Source organism: Petromyzon marinus, chromosome 1 (assembly GCF_048934315.1).
Source record: "Petromyzon marinus isolate PM22_M1 ecotype Great Lakes invasive population chromosome 1, UKy_Petmar_22M1.pri1.0, whole genome shotgun sequence".
Lineage (NCBI taxonomy): Eukaryota > Metazoa > Chordata > Hyperoartia > Petromyzontiformes > Petromyzontidae > Petromyzon > Petromyzon marinus.
The window spans coordinates 30,337,649-30,355,660 of NC_133667.1; the positions used below are offsets into that span (position 1 = coordinate 30,337,649).

Sequence of the window (18,012 nt, forward strand, 5' to 3'; positions counted from 1 at the left end):
TCAGACGGAACGGTCTTTATTGCATCTGTGCAGTGAATGTGTGGAGAGCGTGAGTATGCATCCGGGAGTCTTGCGCCATCCTACAGCCCCCTGCCGCGCCTGTTGCAGCTGATAAGCAAAACTGTTACGGCTGTAGCGCGATGGTTATGATGCCATGGTTAATGCTATGGTTGTAGTGCTACAGCTGTAGCGCTACGGCCTGTAGTGCCAGAGCTTAGTGGGCTTGAGCGCTGTGACTAGCGGTGCTATGGTTCTAGTTGCTGCAGGCTGTAGTGCTATGGCTGTAGTTGCTGCAGGCTGTAGTGCTATGGTTCTAGTTGCTGCAGGCTGTAGTGCTATGGCTGTAGTTGCTGCAGGCTGTAGTGCTATGGCTGTAGAGCTTCAGCCACAGCACTACGGCTATAGCGCTGTGACTCTAGCTTGAGGTGCCGTAGCCCCATGGCCACGTTACTTGTCAACTCAAACTCTCCCCCCCACAGTGCATCGTTACATCAGGTGCGTGCAGTGTGCGCAGTGTGGACGGGGTGGATTTATAAACATCTGCATCACAGCAAGATAACCTTCGCCAGTCAATCCACTGACAAAGCCCCCCCCCTTACCCCACACTGTGTTGGTCGTAAACCCAGACTGACCAGCGTGGTGAAGTATGGTCAAACAACTTCCATCTGAGGCCTCTTCCTTCACCGGTTTGGGGCCGCATGGCTGTGAATGATGCACTACAGGCTATCGTCATTCTCCTCCTACTCCTCCTCGTTCTCCTTTTCATCGTCGTCACCCTTCTCCGACTCATCGTCTTTGTCAGACGCCGACTAGTCCTTGTCGACGACACAGTCATCCTCGGCTTTCCTCCGAGTCTTCCTCGACCTCCTCCGAGCCATGTCTCCTGTACTGGTACGAGAAGTCGAGCCTCTCCTCGCCGCCGCCGCCGCTGCTGCTGCTGCTGTGGAGACAACACGTCGTGCAGGGGGTGCGCGGAGGATACTGTAGATGGGGATGGACGGGGAATCGACGGGCGGGGGGGGATGGATGGATGGAGTGGTGGGGGATGAGCAGGGGTGGCCGGGAGGTGAGCGAAAATGGATGGGGTCAGACGGGGAGGTGGGGGGCATGACCGGGGATGGATGAGGAGGGAGGGGATGAGCGGGCATGGACGGAGATGCACGGGGATGGGTGGGTGGGATTTGTGGGTGGGATTTGTGGGTGGGTTTGTGGGTGGGTTTGTGGGTGGGTTTGTGGGTGGGTTTGTGGGTGGGTTTGTGGGTGGGTTTGTGGGTAGGTTTGTGGGTGGGTTTGTGGGTGGGTTTGTGGGTGGGTTTGTGGGTGGGTTTGTGGGTGGGTTTGTGGGTGGGTTTGTGGGTGGGTTTGTGGGTGGGTGAGCCAAGTGGACTGCGGGTGGGGTACCTCTCCGCGGTGCCCTGGACGTCGTTCTCCACGTCTCGTAGGAGCGCGCGCTCCGGCTTGCGCTCGCGCCGCCGCCGCCGCCGCCTCAGGGACTCGCCGACTCCGCGGCACAGCTCCTCGTCGCTCGAGTCCCTGCGGCGCGCCCCGGCGGAGCCACCGGAGCGCCACAAACGCGCGCTCGAGTGCCGTCTTCTTAAAAACCACAGCTTTACCTTTTTTTTCTCACGTTTTTATTCCGATCGTTCCGCTGGAAACCGTAACGCTCGCAGAGCGGATCGGGTGGGTCGCTTCCCCCACGTGAGAATGGCAACGCGAGAAGCGGATATCGCGGAATTGCTTGCGAGATCCCTTCTAAGTGATTACGGTCCAAATGTAATGTTTTAGATCGAAAACCCATTTCTTTAGAAACGCTTTTTGTGTTTAGTTTGTCCTTCCACCACGCGGTTGGCACCATACGTGCTCACCTCCGATTAGCACACACGGCGCGAAAGAAGTTCAACGTACATACACACACACACAACGTTAACAAAGAGCTACTCACATGACTTGGCTGAGGTCAGAGAGGTCACCGTAGTCTGCGGGGCTCATGCACAGCGTGCACTGCTTCAGCTTCTCCATGCAGCCGCTGCAGTAATATCCTGATGTGTGGGCGGGGGGGTGGGGGGGGGGTCGTGGGGTGGCAGTGGGAGGGGTAAGCGATGAGACTTTTTAAAAATAAAACTTCTCCAACTTTGTTATCAACTCTGCTGTCCCAGCAGATGCAGGAAAAGGAAAACTGACTTTGGCACTGCTGCTCCTAACTCTTAATTCTTAACTCTACACCCTTGCCCTAACCCTAATTCCCTAAATACAAACTCTACACCCTCGCCTTAAACTCTCATCCTCACCACCAACCCGACGTGAAATACTACATTTCTTGAGCTGAGAGCTAAACGAGCGGCAATGGGCAGGGTACTACTAATGGGAAGGCGCAAACCCTGGTTGAACGCCTGCGATTGGAGGCACATTTTTGCGTCCAATCGCACCGTCGGATTTTCGAAGGTCGTTGCCCGCACCCCGACTTGCCCATGCATCCGGGCACGACGCAGTGCTTGAAGGAGGAGGCCGAGTGCCTGGTGGCCGGGCACGCGCACGCCATGCAGTGCTTCTCGTAGATGCCCAGGAGGTTGACGATCGGCATCAAGCACGTGATGCTGCAAAGAAAAGGCAATTTTTTACAACGACCACCCCACAATGCGCTCCCGCGACGCTGCAGTCCGGCTCGTTATCTGGCCAGACGCTCGCTAAATGCAGTTGGCCAAACGTCCCAGGAACCGTCCTAGTATTGGGGCAACACCTCAATGCTCCACACAGATGGATTCAAGAATCCACAGCTGTACCGCCATCTACTGGCCACGTTATGGTCCAGGCCTACAGCGCTTGCCGGTCCCCGCAGAGTTGTCCATCCCATCCAAGTCCTCGCCAGCCTCAGCTGAGCTTTCAGGGTGATTTGGTCGTAGGAGTCTCGAGTACCTCCGACTCGCTCGCTGCGGCTCTGCCATCGGAGCCGTGAGCCATGTCTATGCGTGGATGGGGGGGGTGGGTGGTGGGAGGGAGGAGGGGAGGGCGGCTCGAGAGTGGTCACGCCATGCTCACCGTGTGGCCAGGATGAGCAGGAAGCCGGAGTGACTGCCGTCCTTGGCGTTCCTCCGGATTGCCCTCCACATGGACTTGAGCTGGCCGGGCCGGCGGCACAAGATCTTGTTGTAGAGGAACAGGATGCGTTCCTGCGGGGTTCAACGGAACTAACTGCATGCGACGTGCACTCATACAGATCTACTACGGGTGTAATCAGGGATTAAATTGTCGCTGAATGTTTTACCGGCTCGCTGGACTCATGTGCCGGGGCCATATTGAGGGGTATAATTGATGAGGTATGCCGCCCGCGGACGTAATTTCCAGGTCGTCGACCAATTTTTCAGCACCAGTGAAGACGTGCACGATCCCTCGCTCTTCTCTCTTCTCTGTCTCTGTATGGCCGAGTGCCGCCCCTTTAATCGGGCAACCCACAATGTACCGCGGCACGGCCACTTACTCGCTCCCTGACGGGGTAGTAGTTGGAGCAGACGAGGCGGCGTAGGCGCATTCCGTACACCTGGAACACGGTCACGAATAATGCCAGCCCGAACATGGCGCCTACACAAAAACAAAGACAAACACCCTCGGTGTAGCCTTAACAGACTGTTGGGGAAAGTGCTGATAGTGAGCACCTATGAAGGCCGGCACAGCACACAAAGGGGCTGGGTGACCAGCACCACGCCCGGCCAACTTTGTCTCCCTAGTGACAATGTTTACACACTGCACCAGGTAGTCATTTGAGGTGGAGGGTCCAAAATAAGTAATGTCGCACCAAAGCAGCCCTTAAAGAGGGGAGGCCCAGGACCGGTTTAGATAATCGTCACTGTTGTTGACCATGAGTGGGATTGCTGGGTTCATAGCGCAGCACGCTACCACACTGCCACACGTTGGAATTCCCGACCATCATCTGCGACCGTCTGGAATGATCTACCTTCCGATATTAGGAATCCACTGGAGTTGTGCACTTCTAAATCTAGAATGAAAACGTATTTATTTAGAACTGCGTTTAGTGTTTAGTTTGTTGTCCTGCCCACGCACCTCCGATGAGTATGGTTGGCTATGATACCCTATCCACCACTCAGCCTCTCACCGATGTGGAAGATTCTTGCCACGGGGAGGTAGCTGGGGCTGGGCGCGCACTTCTTGGTGATCACCTGGAACTGGCCATCCTGCAGCGTGTCGAAGGCTTCCGCCAGCACGCTGAAGATGTTGGCCATGATCCCGTCGCCCTCCACCTTCAGCTTCATCTTCATGGGGGCTGCGCCACGCAACGCAACGCAAGCACGCAACGCAATGCACGCACGTCGCAGAGCGAGCCGCTACGTGGGTGAAGCCGACTTTTGCGCAAGTCGTCATTTCATCGTCATCATTGCTGACAACGGCGGGTGATCCGTCTCCGACCGAGTCTTCGTGAATGTGCCCGACGATGGTAAGATATCGGACGATAAGCAGAGTTGAGCCTGACGAGTACGCAGATGGGAGGCATGCCTGGGAATGGTAGGTGTTGCAGGCCTGGGCTTCGGTCGTGGCCAGGAGGTGATAATACAGCATTGGATTCCCAAATATGGCTTTCAGCGTAATCCCCACATATGTACACTTTTATCCGGGTGCTCTGGGTTCCTCCCACAAAGCCAAACGCTTTCCCTGCACCTCCGATTAGCACGGTTAGCTACGTATGGTGCGAAATAATTTCAGCATGCATACGTACGTAATAGTTACTGGCCAAATATCCTAATGCAGGACCCTCCTGAAAAGAGTTTGGAGCCTCAATGTAGGCTTCAATTTGATCGACGAGTTGGAATGTGGCATGGCACGGCGTGGCATCAACGCGCTGCGGAGCGTATGCATGTATGTTGAATTTATTTCGCGCACCGCACATGGTCAACCATGCTAATCGGAGGTGCCCTCGTCATCACAGCGGTGGATCGACACGAGCGCCGTGCGAGCACGCGCAGGCTACGTGATGTGACGTCGCGCTGTGACGAGCAGGGAGGCTCACCCTGGGCGAACACCTCGACGGAGAGGAACTCGGCGACGGTGCTCAGGATGCCGTAGACGCCGTGGTCGAGGCAGACGAAGAAGACGGCGTAGAAGAAGCAGCCGAGCCACTCCACGAAGTTGCTGCCGAAGATCTCCTTCTCCTCCAGCGACATGTACGGCGACCCTGCGCGATTCGCGTGCGCAGAGCCCGCAGAGGCAAAGGTTCACCCCCCCCCCCCCACCCCCGCCGCGTAGCCTCTATCGTCGGGGCAAAATGCTGTTCGCGAGTAACTGTCGAGACCGGTACGGCGCACAAGGGCGAGGTTTGGCCAGAACCACATAACACGCCCGGCCACCTTTGTCTTCCCAGTGATGATGTTCAGATACCGCTTGGTGCTGATGTCAGCCGTGGCCGGGGGATCGAACTCTGGCTACTGGGTTTGCAGCACAGTGTGGCAAACACTGCACCACCACTCCCCAGACATACACAGACACGCTCGCCGCATCGCTGTCACGGGGTCGGTGATGGTGTGACGATGCAATTGTCGACGCTGTCAGTGATGTCGGCGACGGCGGTGTGACGGTGACGGTGAAGGTGTTGCAACGGCGGTGTGATGGTGATGATGTCAAGCAATGTGACAGCATTGGCGAGGGTGGAGATCACGGCGGTGGTCGTTGCTGCTGTGGTCACAAGCGACCGTCGCTGGCGACGGCGGTGCTGCGCGTGTGTGTGTGCGCGTGTGTGTGCGTGCGCGTGTGCACGTGTGTGTGCACGTGTGTGCACGTGTGTGTGCACGTGTGTGCACGTGTGTGCGTGCGCGTGTGTGTGCGTGCGTGTGTGTGCGTGCGCGTGTGTGTGCGTGCGCGTGTGTGCACATACGCGGCGTGATGTAGCGCGACGCTTCTCCGCGGTTCAGCGGCAGCAGCGGCTCCTCGCCGAGGCGCGTGCGGATCAGGTCGACGCGCACGAACCGCTCCGTGATGTACACGTTGTCGAAGTCGTCGCTGTACAGGTAGTTGTGTCGGTAGTACAGGCACCTGCCGGTCAATCGCTCCGCGGGGGTTGGGGTTGGTGGAACCGGTGGGGGGGGGGGGGGAGCGGGGGTTGAGGTTGGTGGAACCGGTGGGGGGGGGGGGGGCGGCCGGGCGCTCACCTTACGAAGAGGTAGACGATGGCGACGAAGGCGACGTCGGTGAAGAGCGCGATGACGTGGTCCAAGTACACGGTGCGTCGGTTCACCTCGGCCATGATGCTGCGCGCGATCTGCGGCGCCGACGCGGAGCCCCCGCGGTCCACGCTGAGCTTGTGGTGCACCGACAAGTTGAAGGCGAACTGATTCTTCATCCCGTCGAGCTTCCTCCCGATCGCTGCCCCCAGAGGGCACGAGAAACAACGGCAAAGAATTCGTGGAGAGCTTCATATAGAGCGTCTACTTCATATAGAGCGTCTACTTTATATAGAGCGTCTACTTTATATAGAGCGTCTACTTTATATAGAGCGTCTACTTCGAATGCAAACCGCCTTGGGCCAGATCGCCCGACATTGTGCCAGAGCGCGCCACATCTCGTCAGATCCCGGAGGCAAGCAGCGTTGAGCCTGGATAGCGCTCGGATGGGCAGGCGCGGGGCTGTGCAGTGCGGCGTTCGGTCAGAGTAGGGAGCGCGACACCGCACCCGCATCTTCACGAACCCGCGCCGAGCAGGTGGTGGAGTACGGTCAATAAACCCCCCGGGGACCGACAGCAGATTGAGAAAGGCAATAACTTTGTGATAATATGCTGAGGCTGTGTTAAGGGCGGCAGAAGCGGCCAAAAAAAACCGCACACAAACGATACGGAAAGAAACAATGATAACTTATACGGCACATTGAACAAATTGGCCACCGAACGAGGCTGCGCACGCGTGCGTGTAAAAAGCGTGAATGGCACTTACAGTCAGACACTTTCTCTTGGATGAAATTCTGAAGTTTTTGAGGCACGAGGCAAAACACCTTCCCCACTGGGCAGCGGAGAGAGAGGACGAGGCAAGATGAGCGAGACAACAATTTCCCCATAGCCACCACTCTCGCCACCACCAGGGTCATCGTCAACCACCAAAACACCATCCGGCATCACCCGCCATCAACAACCGCCCGCTGCCACTGCTCACCGCCATCGCCACCACTATTCCTAACCACCACTACCACCATTCCCGTAACCAAAGACAAAGATTCCACTGTGTAGCCTTAATAGACTTTTTGGGCAAGTGCTGTTCGCGAGCACCTACGAAGGCCGGAACGGCACACGAGGATATGGGTGGCCAACACCACGCCCGGCCGCCTTAGTCTCCCGAGTGGCCATGTTTACACACCACACTGGGTACTCAGTTGAGGCTGAGTCGACCTAGACGGGGGGGGGGGGGAGGGGGCCCAGGACCGGGTTCAGATAGTCGTCACTGGCGTTGGCCGTGAATGAAACTCGGATCACCGGGGTCATCGCAGCCCTCATCGCCACCAACCGCACGCCACCATCACCTGCCGTCCGTCGCCGTTCCACCGCCAGAGCTCCGCTCCCGCCCCCCATACCCCCCGCTCACCTTTGACGATCTCGCACACCCACTTGACGCTGTTGACGATCCCGCACACCCAGTTGATGATCCAGTGCAGCTCCTCCTTGCATTTCCTGTAGCCGTCGTCCAAGCCGGCCAAGCACTTCTCGTAAGGGTCTTCGAAGATCCTGTTGCAGTTTTCACCGACGTTCATCAGCCAGTCGGCGGCATTGCAGATGGACGTCCCTGTGAAAGGGCAGAGGAGCAGGAGAATGGGTAAAGCTTCCAAACGTCTGGCCATATCAGTGCCTACCTTGTTACAGAACAATTCAGACCTTATTGGTCACCCCGTTCATCCTACAAAGTCCCATCACCAGGGAGAAACACAAACAAATAGACAAAAATATTTTGCCCGTATTGAAACGGCTGTACGCAGTATGTACCTGAAAACTCAATATCCCTGTACAAGAATACGGGTAAACCATACGGGTTGACAGCTGTGTGCGTGCGATGTGGCCGTGTGCGCAACGCTCGCTCACAGATGAACATGACCCCCTCCTTGATCGCCGTGAATATTCTCCCCACTTCGCTCGACAGAGATTTCAGTTTGCCCGACACCGTCTCGATCTGGTCGATCATCGCTGCGGGGGAACAGGAGAAATGGTCACAGGGCTGTGCACGCACACGCACGCACACGCACGTCTATGCAAAACAAAGACAAAGAGATCGCCCGTATAGCCCACAGACTGTCGAGGAAAGTGCTGTTAGCGAGCACCTATTAAGGCCGGCACGGAACACGAAGGGGTGGGTGGCCAGCACCACTCCCAGCCACCTGTGTTTCCCGAGTGGCAATGTTTTTACGCACCGCACCAGGTACTCATTTGAGGCTGAGTCGACCTAGGGGGAGGCCCAGGACCTGTTGGCCGTGAGCGGGAATCGAACTCGGGAAGCCGGGATCGTTGCGCAGTGCCCTAACCGCTACGCTACTGCTCCTCCTATGGAACACAATGCACACACATACACACGCCTATGCAACACAATCCCGCTTACAGAATGTTGGGGCAAGTGCTGTCAGCGAGCACCTACGAAGGCCGCCACGGCACATGAGGAGGTCGCTTGCTATCGCACGAGGCACTCATTTGAGGCCGAGTCGACATCGGGGAGGCCCAGGTCCGGTTCAGATAATCGTCACTCTGGTCGCTAACCGCTACACTAAACAAACACGCACGCACACGTGTCTACGCAATGCATACATGCCGGTTTAAATGCATGAGCACGCGCGCACGTGTACAGAAGCACAGAAGCGCACGTACACACAAAACTATGGGTATGCACATCTTGCATAAAACGCATGCGAGCTTACACGCGTGAAAACACACACATTCACAAATACAGGTGTGTGTGTGTGTTTCAGATTGAGGTGTGGGTTACAGTTGCGTGTGTGCGTGTTACAGGTTGCTGTGTAGATTGGGGGGAGCGGTGGTGTAGCGGTTAGCGCTACGCTGCGCTACGAATCCGGCAACCCAAGTTAGATTCCCGCTCACGACCAACACCCAGTGACGATTATTTCACCTGGTCCTGGGCCTCCTCTAGGTCGACTCAGTCTCGAAATGAGTGCCTGGTGCGGCGTGATGCTGCCCACCCACCCCGTCGTGTGCCCTACCGGGCCTTCCTGGTGCCCACTAACAGTCTGTGTTAAAGGCTACGCGGCGGGACGCTTTGAGTTTGCGTCGTGAGCGGCTCTGACAATCTCTGGAATCGATCTCAGGAGCTTCAAAACCGGACGAGAAGCTCCCTCTCCTGGGCACGCGGCCGCGCGGCGGTCACTCCGCCTCTCATCATTCGCCCGTGCGCGCGTGTCGTGAGCTTGTGTCGTGAGCTTGTGTTGTGAGCTTGTGTCGTGAGCTTGTGTCGTGAGCTTGTGTCGTGAGCTTCGGCAGCGCGTGCGCTGCCCGGGTGCCGTTGCGTGCGCCGGCTGGGAGACGCGGCGGGGCGGTGCCACGTACCCAAGAGCGGCGTGGCCGCCCTGCGGATCATCTCCTTGGTCTGGTTGGTGGCCATCTCGGCCCCGCAGGCCATGGAGGTGGCGAACGCTTGGAAGTTGTTCTTGATGTTCTGCGCGGGGCCCCTGGCCACCGTGAGCATGGCCATGGAGATGACGACGATTCGGCCCTCCTCTGCGACGACGCCGAGTGACAGGTGCGGCATCGATAAAGGCATTAAAGCGCGTGACGACGGCTCCTTAACGGCTCTTATCGTGTTCATTTTTTCCTACTTGGGGGGTGGGGGGGGGGCACAAGAGAACCCTCAAATACCTTTGCGACTGAGCACGCTAAAATTACCACTCGTGCACGTGAGCGCACTTGCTGAAGAAGAGCTTAGGCAGCAGTTTCTTAATTCCTGTTGCTCTCTGCACCCCCCCCCCCCCCGCACCACCCCGTACCGTTCCCGTTCCGTTGTATCGTGCACCGGTGCCTACTTTAATCAGAGGGGCGATATTGGCACGTGAAATGAAGATTGGTCGACCGACGCTCGCGCACTTACTGGAGAAGAGGTAGGGCAGCATGAGGATGAAGGCGGCGCGCACCGTCAACGAGAAGGCCATGCCCAGCGACATGAAGGAGACGACCACGGCGGTGACGTAGGTGCACGTGGTGATGTCGTAGCCAAAGTCGAAGGTGATCGTGTAGAAGAAGAAGACGCCGATGATGAGCCCGAGGAGGAAGGCGCACACGCTGTGGATGACTATCCACAGCAACGACTGCCTGCCCCGCCCGCTTTGCTTCTTCTTTGCCAGCCAGGTCCTCTGTGCAAAACGAGGGGGGTTAGCGGCGCAGTATTCATCTTCGTGGATCCTATAAGGAGCAACGTGGAACCCGCAGCATTGGAACCACCGTGGAGCTCGTAGAGAGCACGGTGGAACCACATTAGAGCTATAAATGGGGCCCGTATTAATCACCATGTGGCCGCATGGAAACCCGTATATAGTACAGTGGAACCACATTAGAGCCACAATGGGGCCCATGTATAGCGCCATGGAGCAGCTAGGGAGCCATCATCCAGCCACCACAATGAGGCCAAAGAGAGCTATCATGGAATTATCACGGAGCCATTATGGAACCACAGTGAATCTACCATATATCTAAACTATGGAGCCACCAAAGTGTAACAATGGAACCACAATGGTCCCTCCATCGAGCCACAGTGGACCCTCTAGAGCAGGGGTGGGGAACCTTTTTTCTGCCAAGGGGCATTTGGATATTTAAAACATCATTCACGGGCCATACAAAATTATCAATGTAAAAATTAGCAAGTTACTGAATTTCGAGTCCCGTCAGCGGTTGCCTTGGCAAGGCCAGACCAAATGATTTTGCGGGCCTTGTACGGCCCGCGGGCCGGACGTTCCCCACCCCTGCTCTATAAAGTCACAATGGAGCCTCAATAGAGCCACAATTAAGCCTCCATGAAGTCGCAATGGGGCCTCCATGAATCCACAACGGAGCCATAACAGCACCACGAAAGTGCCCAAAAACGCGACGTCGATGGAGCCCAGGCAGCGCCGGATTATCCTAGTAGCAAAAGTAGCTACATACCATATGGGCCCCGCTCTAAATACGTTCAAGCTATCAATTCCGTTTCAGTGATTCTGCACTTGCTCTATTACTATAGTACTATACCGCCTTCAAATTTTATGAACAACTGAGTGTTTAAGGTTCGCGATTTGTCGTATTATCTGACCGTATGCCAAGTGAAAAAATACAATTTACTTTACTGTGCAAGTTAAAAATGTACGTGTTTTAATATTTACGTGTTTTTTTTTTAATTCAGGGCCCCTTTATATAACAACATATGGTACGGGCTCCACACTAGCTGAATCCGGCACTGAGCCCAGAGGCATGCAGCTTCACCAGCCCCGTCACCTTGATGCGGTCGGCCCTGGCGCAGTCCACCGTCTCGCACACGCGGCAGCAGCAGCAGCAGCAGTCGAGGCAGCCATCCCAGAGGGTGAAGTTCTCGGCCAGGTGGGGGAAGCAGAGGGTGCGGACCCAGCGCAGTGGCCCGAAGCTCAGGAACACCTTGAGGGCCCCAGCAGAGAGCCACCCACGAAACGACAGAGGGGGAGAGGGGTTTATTTGTTAGATCGCGTACACATGTGTCGTTAAACCCGCCACCACCCGACACAGCCAATGAATGGGGTTTGTCACGTAAACAAACACGCGCCAGTGCGTTACTAGTCCAGCACACCGGTGTTGTTGGAGAGCCACATTTGATGATGCTGGTTGTAATTGCTGGTGAAACGTCGCACTCGAATTGTAAATGTTTTTGGCCTTACTCTCCAACACTCGCGTAGAGGAGTAGTGTGAGCAACCACGAGAGGGCATACAGAGGGAGGTGTGAGCGAGTTGACAGCGGAGGATGACGTCACGTCACGGGTGCTGTAAAGGGGGTGTACCTTCGGGAACAAAGGCGGGTCCGAGTTAGGGGGAGGAGCCGCCCAGGGAGTACTTAAGGGAGACCCCGTGACGAGGGCGTGGTCGTTGTGGGAGCCCGAAGTAAGGATCGGCCGCAGGAGGTCTCTCCCGCTCGTCGCCGGACGATGTTGGCTGAACCCCCGTCCGGGGCAGCGGGGCAGACGAGTGCAAGAGCCGAGGGGATAGCCGAGAGTAAGGCTCCTCGTTGGGGGCCGTCCATAAATGACGTCACGCGATTTTGGACGATTTTTGACCCCCCTTCGTCACACGGCGTCACAAAAAGTCAGACCCCCCCCCTCAAATATGACGTCACAAACTTCTGCCCCCCCCCCAAAAAAATAAAACACGCTTCAAATCGCTTTAAACTATTGTCATTGTAGAGCGTATTTAATGTGCCGCTGCCCTCTGATGTAGGAGAGAGCATTTATTTAAAAAGTCTAATTAAGTGGAACGTGTTGTTTATATTTAAAGCTGCGCATTTTTATGTGATGTCACATTTCTCAAACCCCCCTTCCCCACCACGTCACACATCGTCACAAATGTCTGACCCCCCCCCCCCCCTAGGTGCGTGACGTCATTTATGGACGGCCCCCTTGTCGGGATAGCCGAGGGTGGTACGACATGTTGTTGGGGGGTCCAGGGTAAGGAGCAAGAATAGAGAGCACCTACCCCTGGTGTGATGATGAGCTTGAGTGCTGAATATAAGTGTGTTTAATAAACGGCAACAGCCCTTTTATAGTAAATTCCGTCTCCGCGTGGTTCTACAATACAACACTAGTAACGAATTGCCACGTTTTGTTTTCGTTTGCATACTATTCGTCGCCAAAGCCTACTCGTTAAAATCCCCCCGTACAGCCTGAACAGACTGGTTGGTGCAAGTGCTGATAGCGAGTAGCAACCCATGAAGGACCGGCACTGTGGCACACGAGGGGGCGGGTGGCCAGCGACCACGCCCGGCCGCCTTTGTCTCCCCAGTGGCGAGATGTTTACACACCGCACCAGGTACTCGTTTTGAGGCTGAGTCGACCTAGGGGAGACCCAGCACCGGTTCAGATAATCGTCACTTGGTGTTGGCCGTGAGCGGTAATCGAACTCGGCCCGCCGGGTTCGTAGCGCAGCTACACACACAAAGCCGGTTCGAATCGAACGGCCGCCTTGGGTAATAACGACAACAACGGTACACAGCACGACAGGTGCGTGCAAAATACAGGACGACTACTACTACTCTGGTACACGATGACAAAAAAAATCAGAATAACTGACGCTTTCTGGTAATAAACCGGTGTTCAAGATGTTTCACCCTTTTGCAAGGCGTCAAGTCTGCATTAACCACACGTACTCATTGTCGGAAAGGGTCAGACTGATTTTTTTAAAGTATAATTTTGATAATGGCAAAGATATCCCACAAGATACTACAGGACACACAACTACCTTGCTGATATCGCCAAGGAGTAAAAACGCAACTCCGCTCATCCTCGCTAGAGCAGCGTCTTTTGGCTAAGCCATGGAACGGTCACCGTGGCCGTCTGGAACGTGCTCTTCCATTCCGAGATTAGGAAGCCACTGGATTGATAACGTATTTGTTCGGACCTGCTTTTTGTGTTGAGTTGTCCTTACCCCGCACCTCTCAATTAGCACGCTTGGCTACGTACGGTGGGAAAGAAGTTCAACATACAATGGAATTTGGTGAACCTACTCCCGTGAACGCCACGTGCTGTGCATGTTACATTCATCATAAAACAAAACACAATCTTCGAAGGGCCATCGACAAGGGGGCTATGCGGCCTTCCAGAGTGCACCTCCTCGGTGTCTGCGTCACGCTGAGCCACTCGGGGTGAAACCGCACAGGCGACGCACTTTTTAAACGATCTCGAGTGAAAAACTCACTTCTCTACAAACGCTTTTTTTCCTTGCGTTGAGTTGTGTCGTCCTCCCCACACCACCACCACCACCACACCACCAGCCTCCCCACGACCACGGTTGGCTACGTACGGATCGCTAAGATCTCGCGAGCGAGCGAGAGATGGCGCGTTGCGGAAGGGAGCCACCGGCATCCATCCAGCAGTGGATCGACCATGACCGGCGGTGACGACGGCGACGAGGGTTGCTCGTGTGCGCTCACCTGAGCCACACAGGTGAAGAAATCCACGATTGGCTCGACCACGGCCCTGAGGATGGCGTTGGTGACCCGCTTGCCGCATAGACATTCCATGCAGCCAGCCACCTTCAGCGCCTCCGAAGCCATGGCCTTGGGCTATGTGTTGTCTTGTTGTGTGGTGGTGGTGGTGTTGTCTTGGTGTGTGTGTTGTTATTGTCTTGGTGTGTGTGGTGTTGTTGCTGTCTTGGTGTGTGTGTGTGTGGTGGTGCTGTCTTGGTGTGTGTGGTGGTGGTGTTGTCTTGGTGTGTGGTGGTGTTGTCTTGGTGTGTGTGGTGGTGTTGTCTTGGTGTGTGTGGTGGTGTTGTCTTGGTGTGTGTGGTGGTGTTGTCTTGGTGTGTGTGGTGTTGTTGTCTTGGTGTGTGTGGTGTTGTGTTGGTGTGTGTGTGTGGTGGTGTTGTTTTGGTGTGTGTGGTGTTGTTGTCTTGTTGTGTGTGTGGTGGTGTTGTCTTGGTGTGTGTGGTGGTGTTGTCTTGGTGTGTGTGGTGTTGTTGTCTTGGTGTGTGTGGTGTTGTGTTGGTGTGTGTGTGTGGTGGTGTTGTCTTGGTGTGTGTGGTGTTGTTGTCTTGGTGTGTGTGGTGTTGTGTTGGTGTGTGTGTGGTGTTGTCTTGGTGTGTGTGTGTGGTGTTGTCTTGGTGTGTGTGGTGTTGTTGTCTTGGTGTGTGTGGTGGTGGTGTCTTGGTGTGTGTGGTGTTGTTGTCTTGGTGTGTGTGGTGTTGTGTTGGTGTGTGTGTGTGGTGGTGTTGTCTTGGTGTGTGTGGTGTTGTTGTCTTGTTGTGTGTGTGGTGTTGTTGTCTTGGTGTGTGTGTGGTGTTGTCTTGGTGTGTGTGGTGTTGTGTTGTCTTGGTGTGTGTGGTGGTGTTGTGTTGGTGTGTGTGGTGGTGTTGTCTTGCTGTGTGGTGTTGTCTTGGTGTGTGTGGTGGTGTTGTCTTGGTGTGTGTGGTGGTGGTGTTGTCTTTGTGTGTGTGGTGTTGTCTTGGTGTGTGTGTGGTGTTGTCTTGGTGTGTGTGTGTGGTGGTGTTGTCTTGGTGTGTGTGGTGGTGTTGTCTTGGTGTGTGGTGTTGTCTTGGTGTGTGTGTGTGGTGGTGTTGTCTTGGTGTGTGTGGTGGTGTTGTCTTGGTGTGTGGTGGTGGTGTTGTCTTGGTGTGTGGTGGTGTTGTCTTGGTGTGTGTGGTGGTGTTGTCTTGGTGTGTGTGGTGGTGGTGTTGTCTTGGTGTGTGTGTGGTGTTGTTGTCTTGGTGTGTGTGTGTGGTGGTGTTGTCTTGGTGTGTGTGGTGGTGTTGTCTTGGTGTGTGGTGGTGGTGTTGTCTTGGTGTGTGTGTGGTGTTGTCTTGGTGTGTGGTGGTGTTGTTGTCTTGGTGTGTGGTGGTGGTGTTGTCTTGGTGTGTGTGGTGGTGTTGTCTTGGTGTGTGTGGTGGTGTTGTCTTGGTGTGTGTGGTGGTGTTGTCTTGGTGTGTGTGGTGGTGTTGTCTTGGTGTGTGTGGTGGTGGTGTTGTCTTGGTGTGTGTGTGTGGTGGTGTTGTCTTGGTGTGTGGTGGTGGTGTTGTCTTGGTGTGTGTGGTGGTGTTGTCTTGGTGTGTGTGGTGGTGTTGTCTTGGTGTGTGTGTGTGGTGGTGTTGTCTTGGTGTGTGTGTGGTGGTGTTGTCTTGGTGTGTGTGGTGGTGTTGTCTTGGTGTGTGTGGTGGTGGTGTCGTGTAGTACTGTACATACAGTATAGAGTACTGTACATACAGTATAGAGTACTGTACATACAGTATAGAGTACTGTACATACAGTATAGAGTACTGTACATACAGTATAGAGTACTGTATATACAGTATATAGTACTGTATATACAGTATATAGTACTGTATATATATACACACTGCCGTGCGTTTAAACGATCCCCGAGCCTTCAAACGGCTTCAGCAGAGTCGGTTGACTCCACTGCGACTCGGACTTCGTTCGCACCGTACGTTGCCCAACAGTTTTATTTAAAAAAACACACAAAAAAAATCACGTTGGGGAGGAATCCAAGACGCGCATTTAGTTTGACGACGACGACGTTCTAGACTTCTAGATTTCGTGGGCGTCTTGGATTTTGCGGCGATCGTTATCGACGGTGGTGTAGGGGGTGAATAAGAAGAAGAAGATGGTGGTGGTGACAGCCCAACTGTGAACCGACGTCGTTGGGCGAACGTCCGTGTCCCAATTCGAGTGGCCGCGCGCTCTTCACGTTCCTTCCTCGTTGAGTCGCCACGCAGGACGAGATTCCTTCTCGGTCTCTCTCGGGAGGCGGATCGGAAGAGTTTGGGGGAGGAGGGGGGGGGGCGGTCTGAGTGCCTTTCTCTCTTTCAACCATTGAGGTGGTGAAAGGCACGCGGCCCTCTTCCTCGGCTGTGGTGTGAGCTGTGGTGTGAGATGCAGGCACGTGGCTGTGGTGTGAGCTGTGGTGTGAGCAGCAGGCACGTGGCTGTGGTGTGAGCAGCAGGCACGTGGCTGTGGTGTGAGCTGTGGTGTGAGCAGCTGTCACGTGGCTGTGGTGTGAGCAGCAGGCACGTGGCTGTGGTGTGAGCTGTGGTGTGAGCAGCAGTCACGTGGCTGTGGTGTGAGCAGCAGTCACGTGGCTGTGGTGTGAGCTGTGGTGTGAGCAGCAGGCACGTGGCTGTGGTGTGAGCAGCTGTCACGTGGCTGTGGTGTGAGCAGCAGGCACGTGGCTGTGGTGTGAGCTGTGGTGTGAGCAGCAGGCACGTGGCTGAGCGCAAGGCGACACGCGAACCGCAGCGTGAAGATAACGAGGAGGAGGAGGAGGGGAAGATGAAGGCGCAGGGAAGGATGAAGGAGGAAGCGGGGCATACAAAGGAGAAGGAGGAACGTTCACATAAGAAGGAAGGGTGTGAGAAGGAAGAAGAGGGGCATAAACGGGAGGAGAGGAAGGAGGAGGGGAGGAAGGAGGCGGGGAGGAAGGATGAGAGAAAGAAGGAGGGGAGGAAGGAGGAGGGGAGGAAAGAGGAGGGGAGGAAAGAAGGAGAGGAAAGAGGGAAGAAAGAGAGGAGGAGAAAGAGGAGGGAAGAGGAGAGAAGAGAGAGGAAGGAGAGGAGGAGGAAGGAAGAGGAAGGAGGAAGAAGGAGGAGAGGAAGGGAGGAGAGGAAGAGGAGAGAAGGGAGAGGAAGAGAGGAGAGAGAGAGGAGAGGAAGGAAGAGGAGGAAGAGGAGGGAAGAAGGAGAAGGAGAGGAAGGAGGAGGGAGAAGAGAGAGGAGAGGGGAAGGAGAGGAGGAAGAAGAGGGAGAAAGAAGAAGAAGAGGGAGGAAGGAGGAGGGGAGAAGAAGGAGAATGAGGAAGAGAAGAGGAGGAGAGGAAGGAGGAGAGAAGAGGAAGGAGGGAGTTAGGAAGGAGGAGGGGAGGAAGGAGGAGAGGAAGGAGGAGAGGAAGAAGGAGGAGAGGAAGGAGGAGAGGAAGGAGGAGGGGAGGAAGAAGGAGGAGAGGAAGGAGGAGAGGAAAGAGGAGGGGAAAGAGGGTAGGAAGAAGGAGAGGAAAGAGGGGAGGAAGGAGGAAGGGAGGAAGAAGGAGGAGAGGAAGGAGGAGGGGAGGAAGGAGGAGAGGAAGGAGGAGAGGAAAGAGGGGAGGAAGAAGGAGGAGAGGAAGAAGGAGGAGATGAAAGAGGGGAGGAAGGAGGAGGGGAGGAAGGAGGGGAGGAAGGAGGAGAGGAAGGAGGAGAGGAAGGAGGAGGGGAGGAAGAAGGAGGAGAGGAAGGAGGAGGGGAGGAAGAAGGAGGATAGGAAGGAGGAGGGAAGGAAGAAGGAGGAGAGGAAGGAGGAGGGGAAGGAGGAGGGGAGGAAGAAGGAGGAGAGGAAAGAGGAGGGGAAAGAGGGTAGGAAGAAG

General features: G+C 55.4%; 3 protein-coding genes across 4 annotated transcripts in view; 2 read left to right on the forward strand and 1 right to left on the reverse strand.

The window, feature by feature from the left end:
• Positions 1 to 14,269, reverse strand: DCST2 (DC-STAMP domain containing 2). Of its 2 annotated transcripts, none has more exons than XM_076066849.1 (17): positions 14,119 to 14,269; positions 11,445 to 11,600; positions 10,069 to 10,330; positions 9,531 to 9,701; positions 8,064 to 8,165; positions 7,573 to 7,770; positions 6,931 to 6,996; positions 6,153 to 6,366; positions 5,879 to 6,036; positions 5,018 to 5,182; positions 4,109 to 4,276; positions 3,476 to 3,576; positions 3,037 to 3,167; positions 2,467 to 2,594; positions 1,943 to 2,039; positions 1,402 to 1,533; positions 1 to 937 (listed from the first exon to the last, which is right to left on the reverse strand). In XM_076066849.1, the coding sequence occupies exons 1-17, from the start codon at positions 14,239 to 14,241 to the stop codon at positions 832 to 834; spliced, it is 2,478 nt and encodes an 825-aa protein (XP_075922964.1). In that variant the 5' UTR covers positions 14,242 to 14,269; the 3' UTR covers positions 1 to 831. The 2 variants fall into 2 exon arrangements, with proteins under 2 accessions (XP_075922964.1, XP_075922963.1); XM_076066848.1 differs by having other exon boundaries at positions 1 to 940.
• On the forward strand, positions 14,246 to 16,948 carry LOC142924430 (uncharacterized). Its single transcript, XM_076066851.1, has 2 exons — positions 14,246 to 16,852; positions 16,891 to 16,948. The coding sequence occupies exon 1, from the start codon at positions 14,253 to 14,255 to the stop codon at positions 16,200 to 16,202; it is 1,950 nt and encodes a 649-aa protein (XP_075922966.1). The 5' UTR covers positions 14,246 to 14,252; the 3' UTR covers positions 16,203 to 16,852; positions 16,891 to 16,948.
• Positions 16,844 to 18,012, forward strand: part of DCST1 (DC-STAMP domain containing 1) — a 17,136-nt gene continuing 15,967 nt past the window's right edge. Inside the window, 1 exon segment of the mRNA XM_032948585.2 lies at positions 16,844 to 18,012. Within this exon segment, the coding sequence (XP_032804476.2) occupies positions 16,948 to 18,012 (1,065 nt within the window). The 5' untranslated portion in view covers positions 16,844 to 16,947.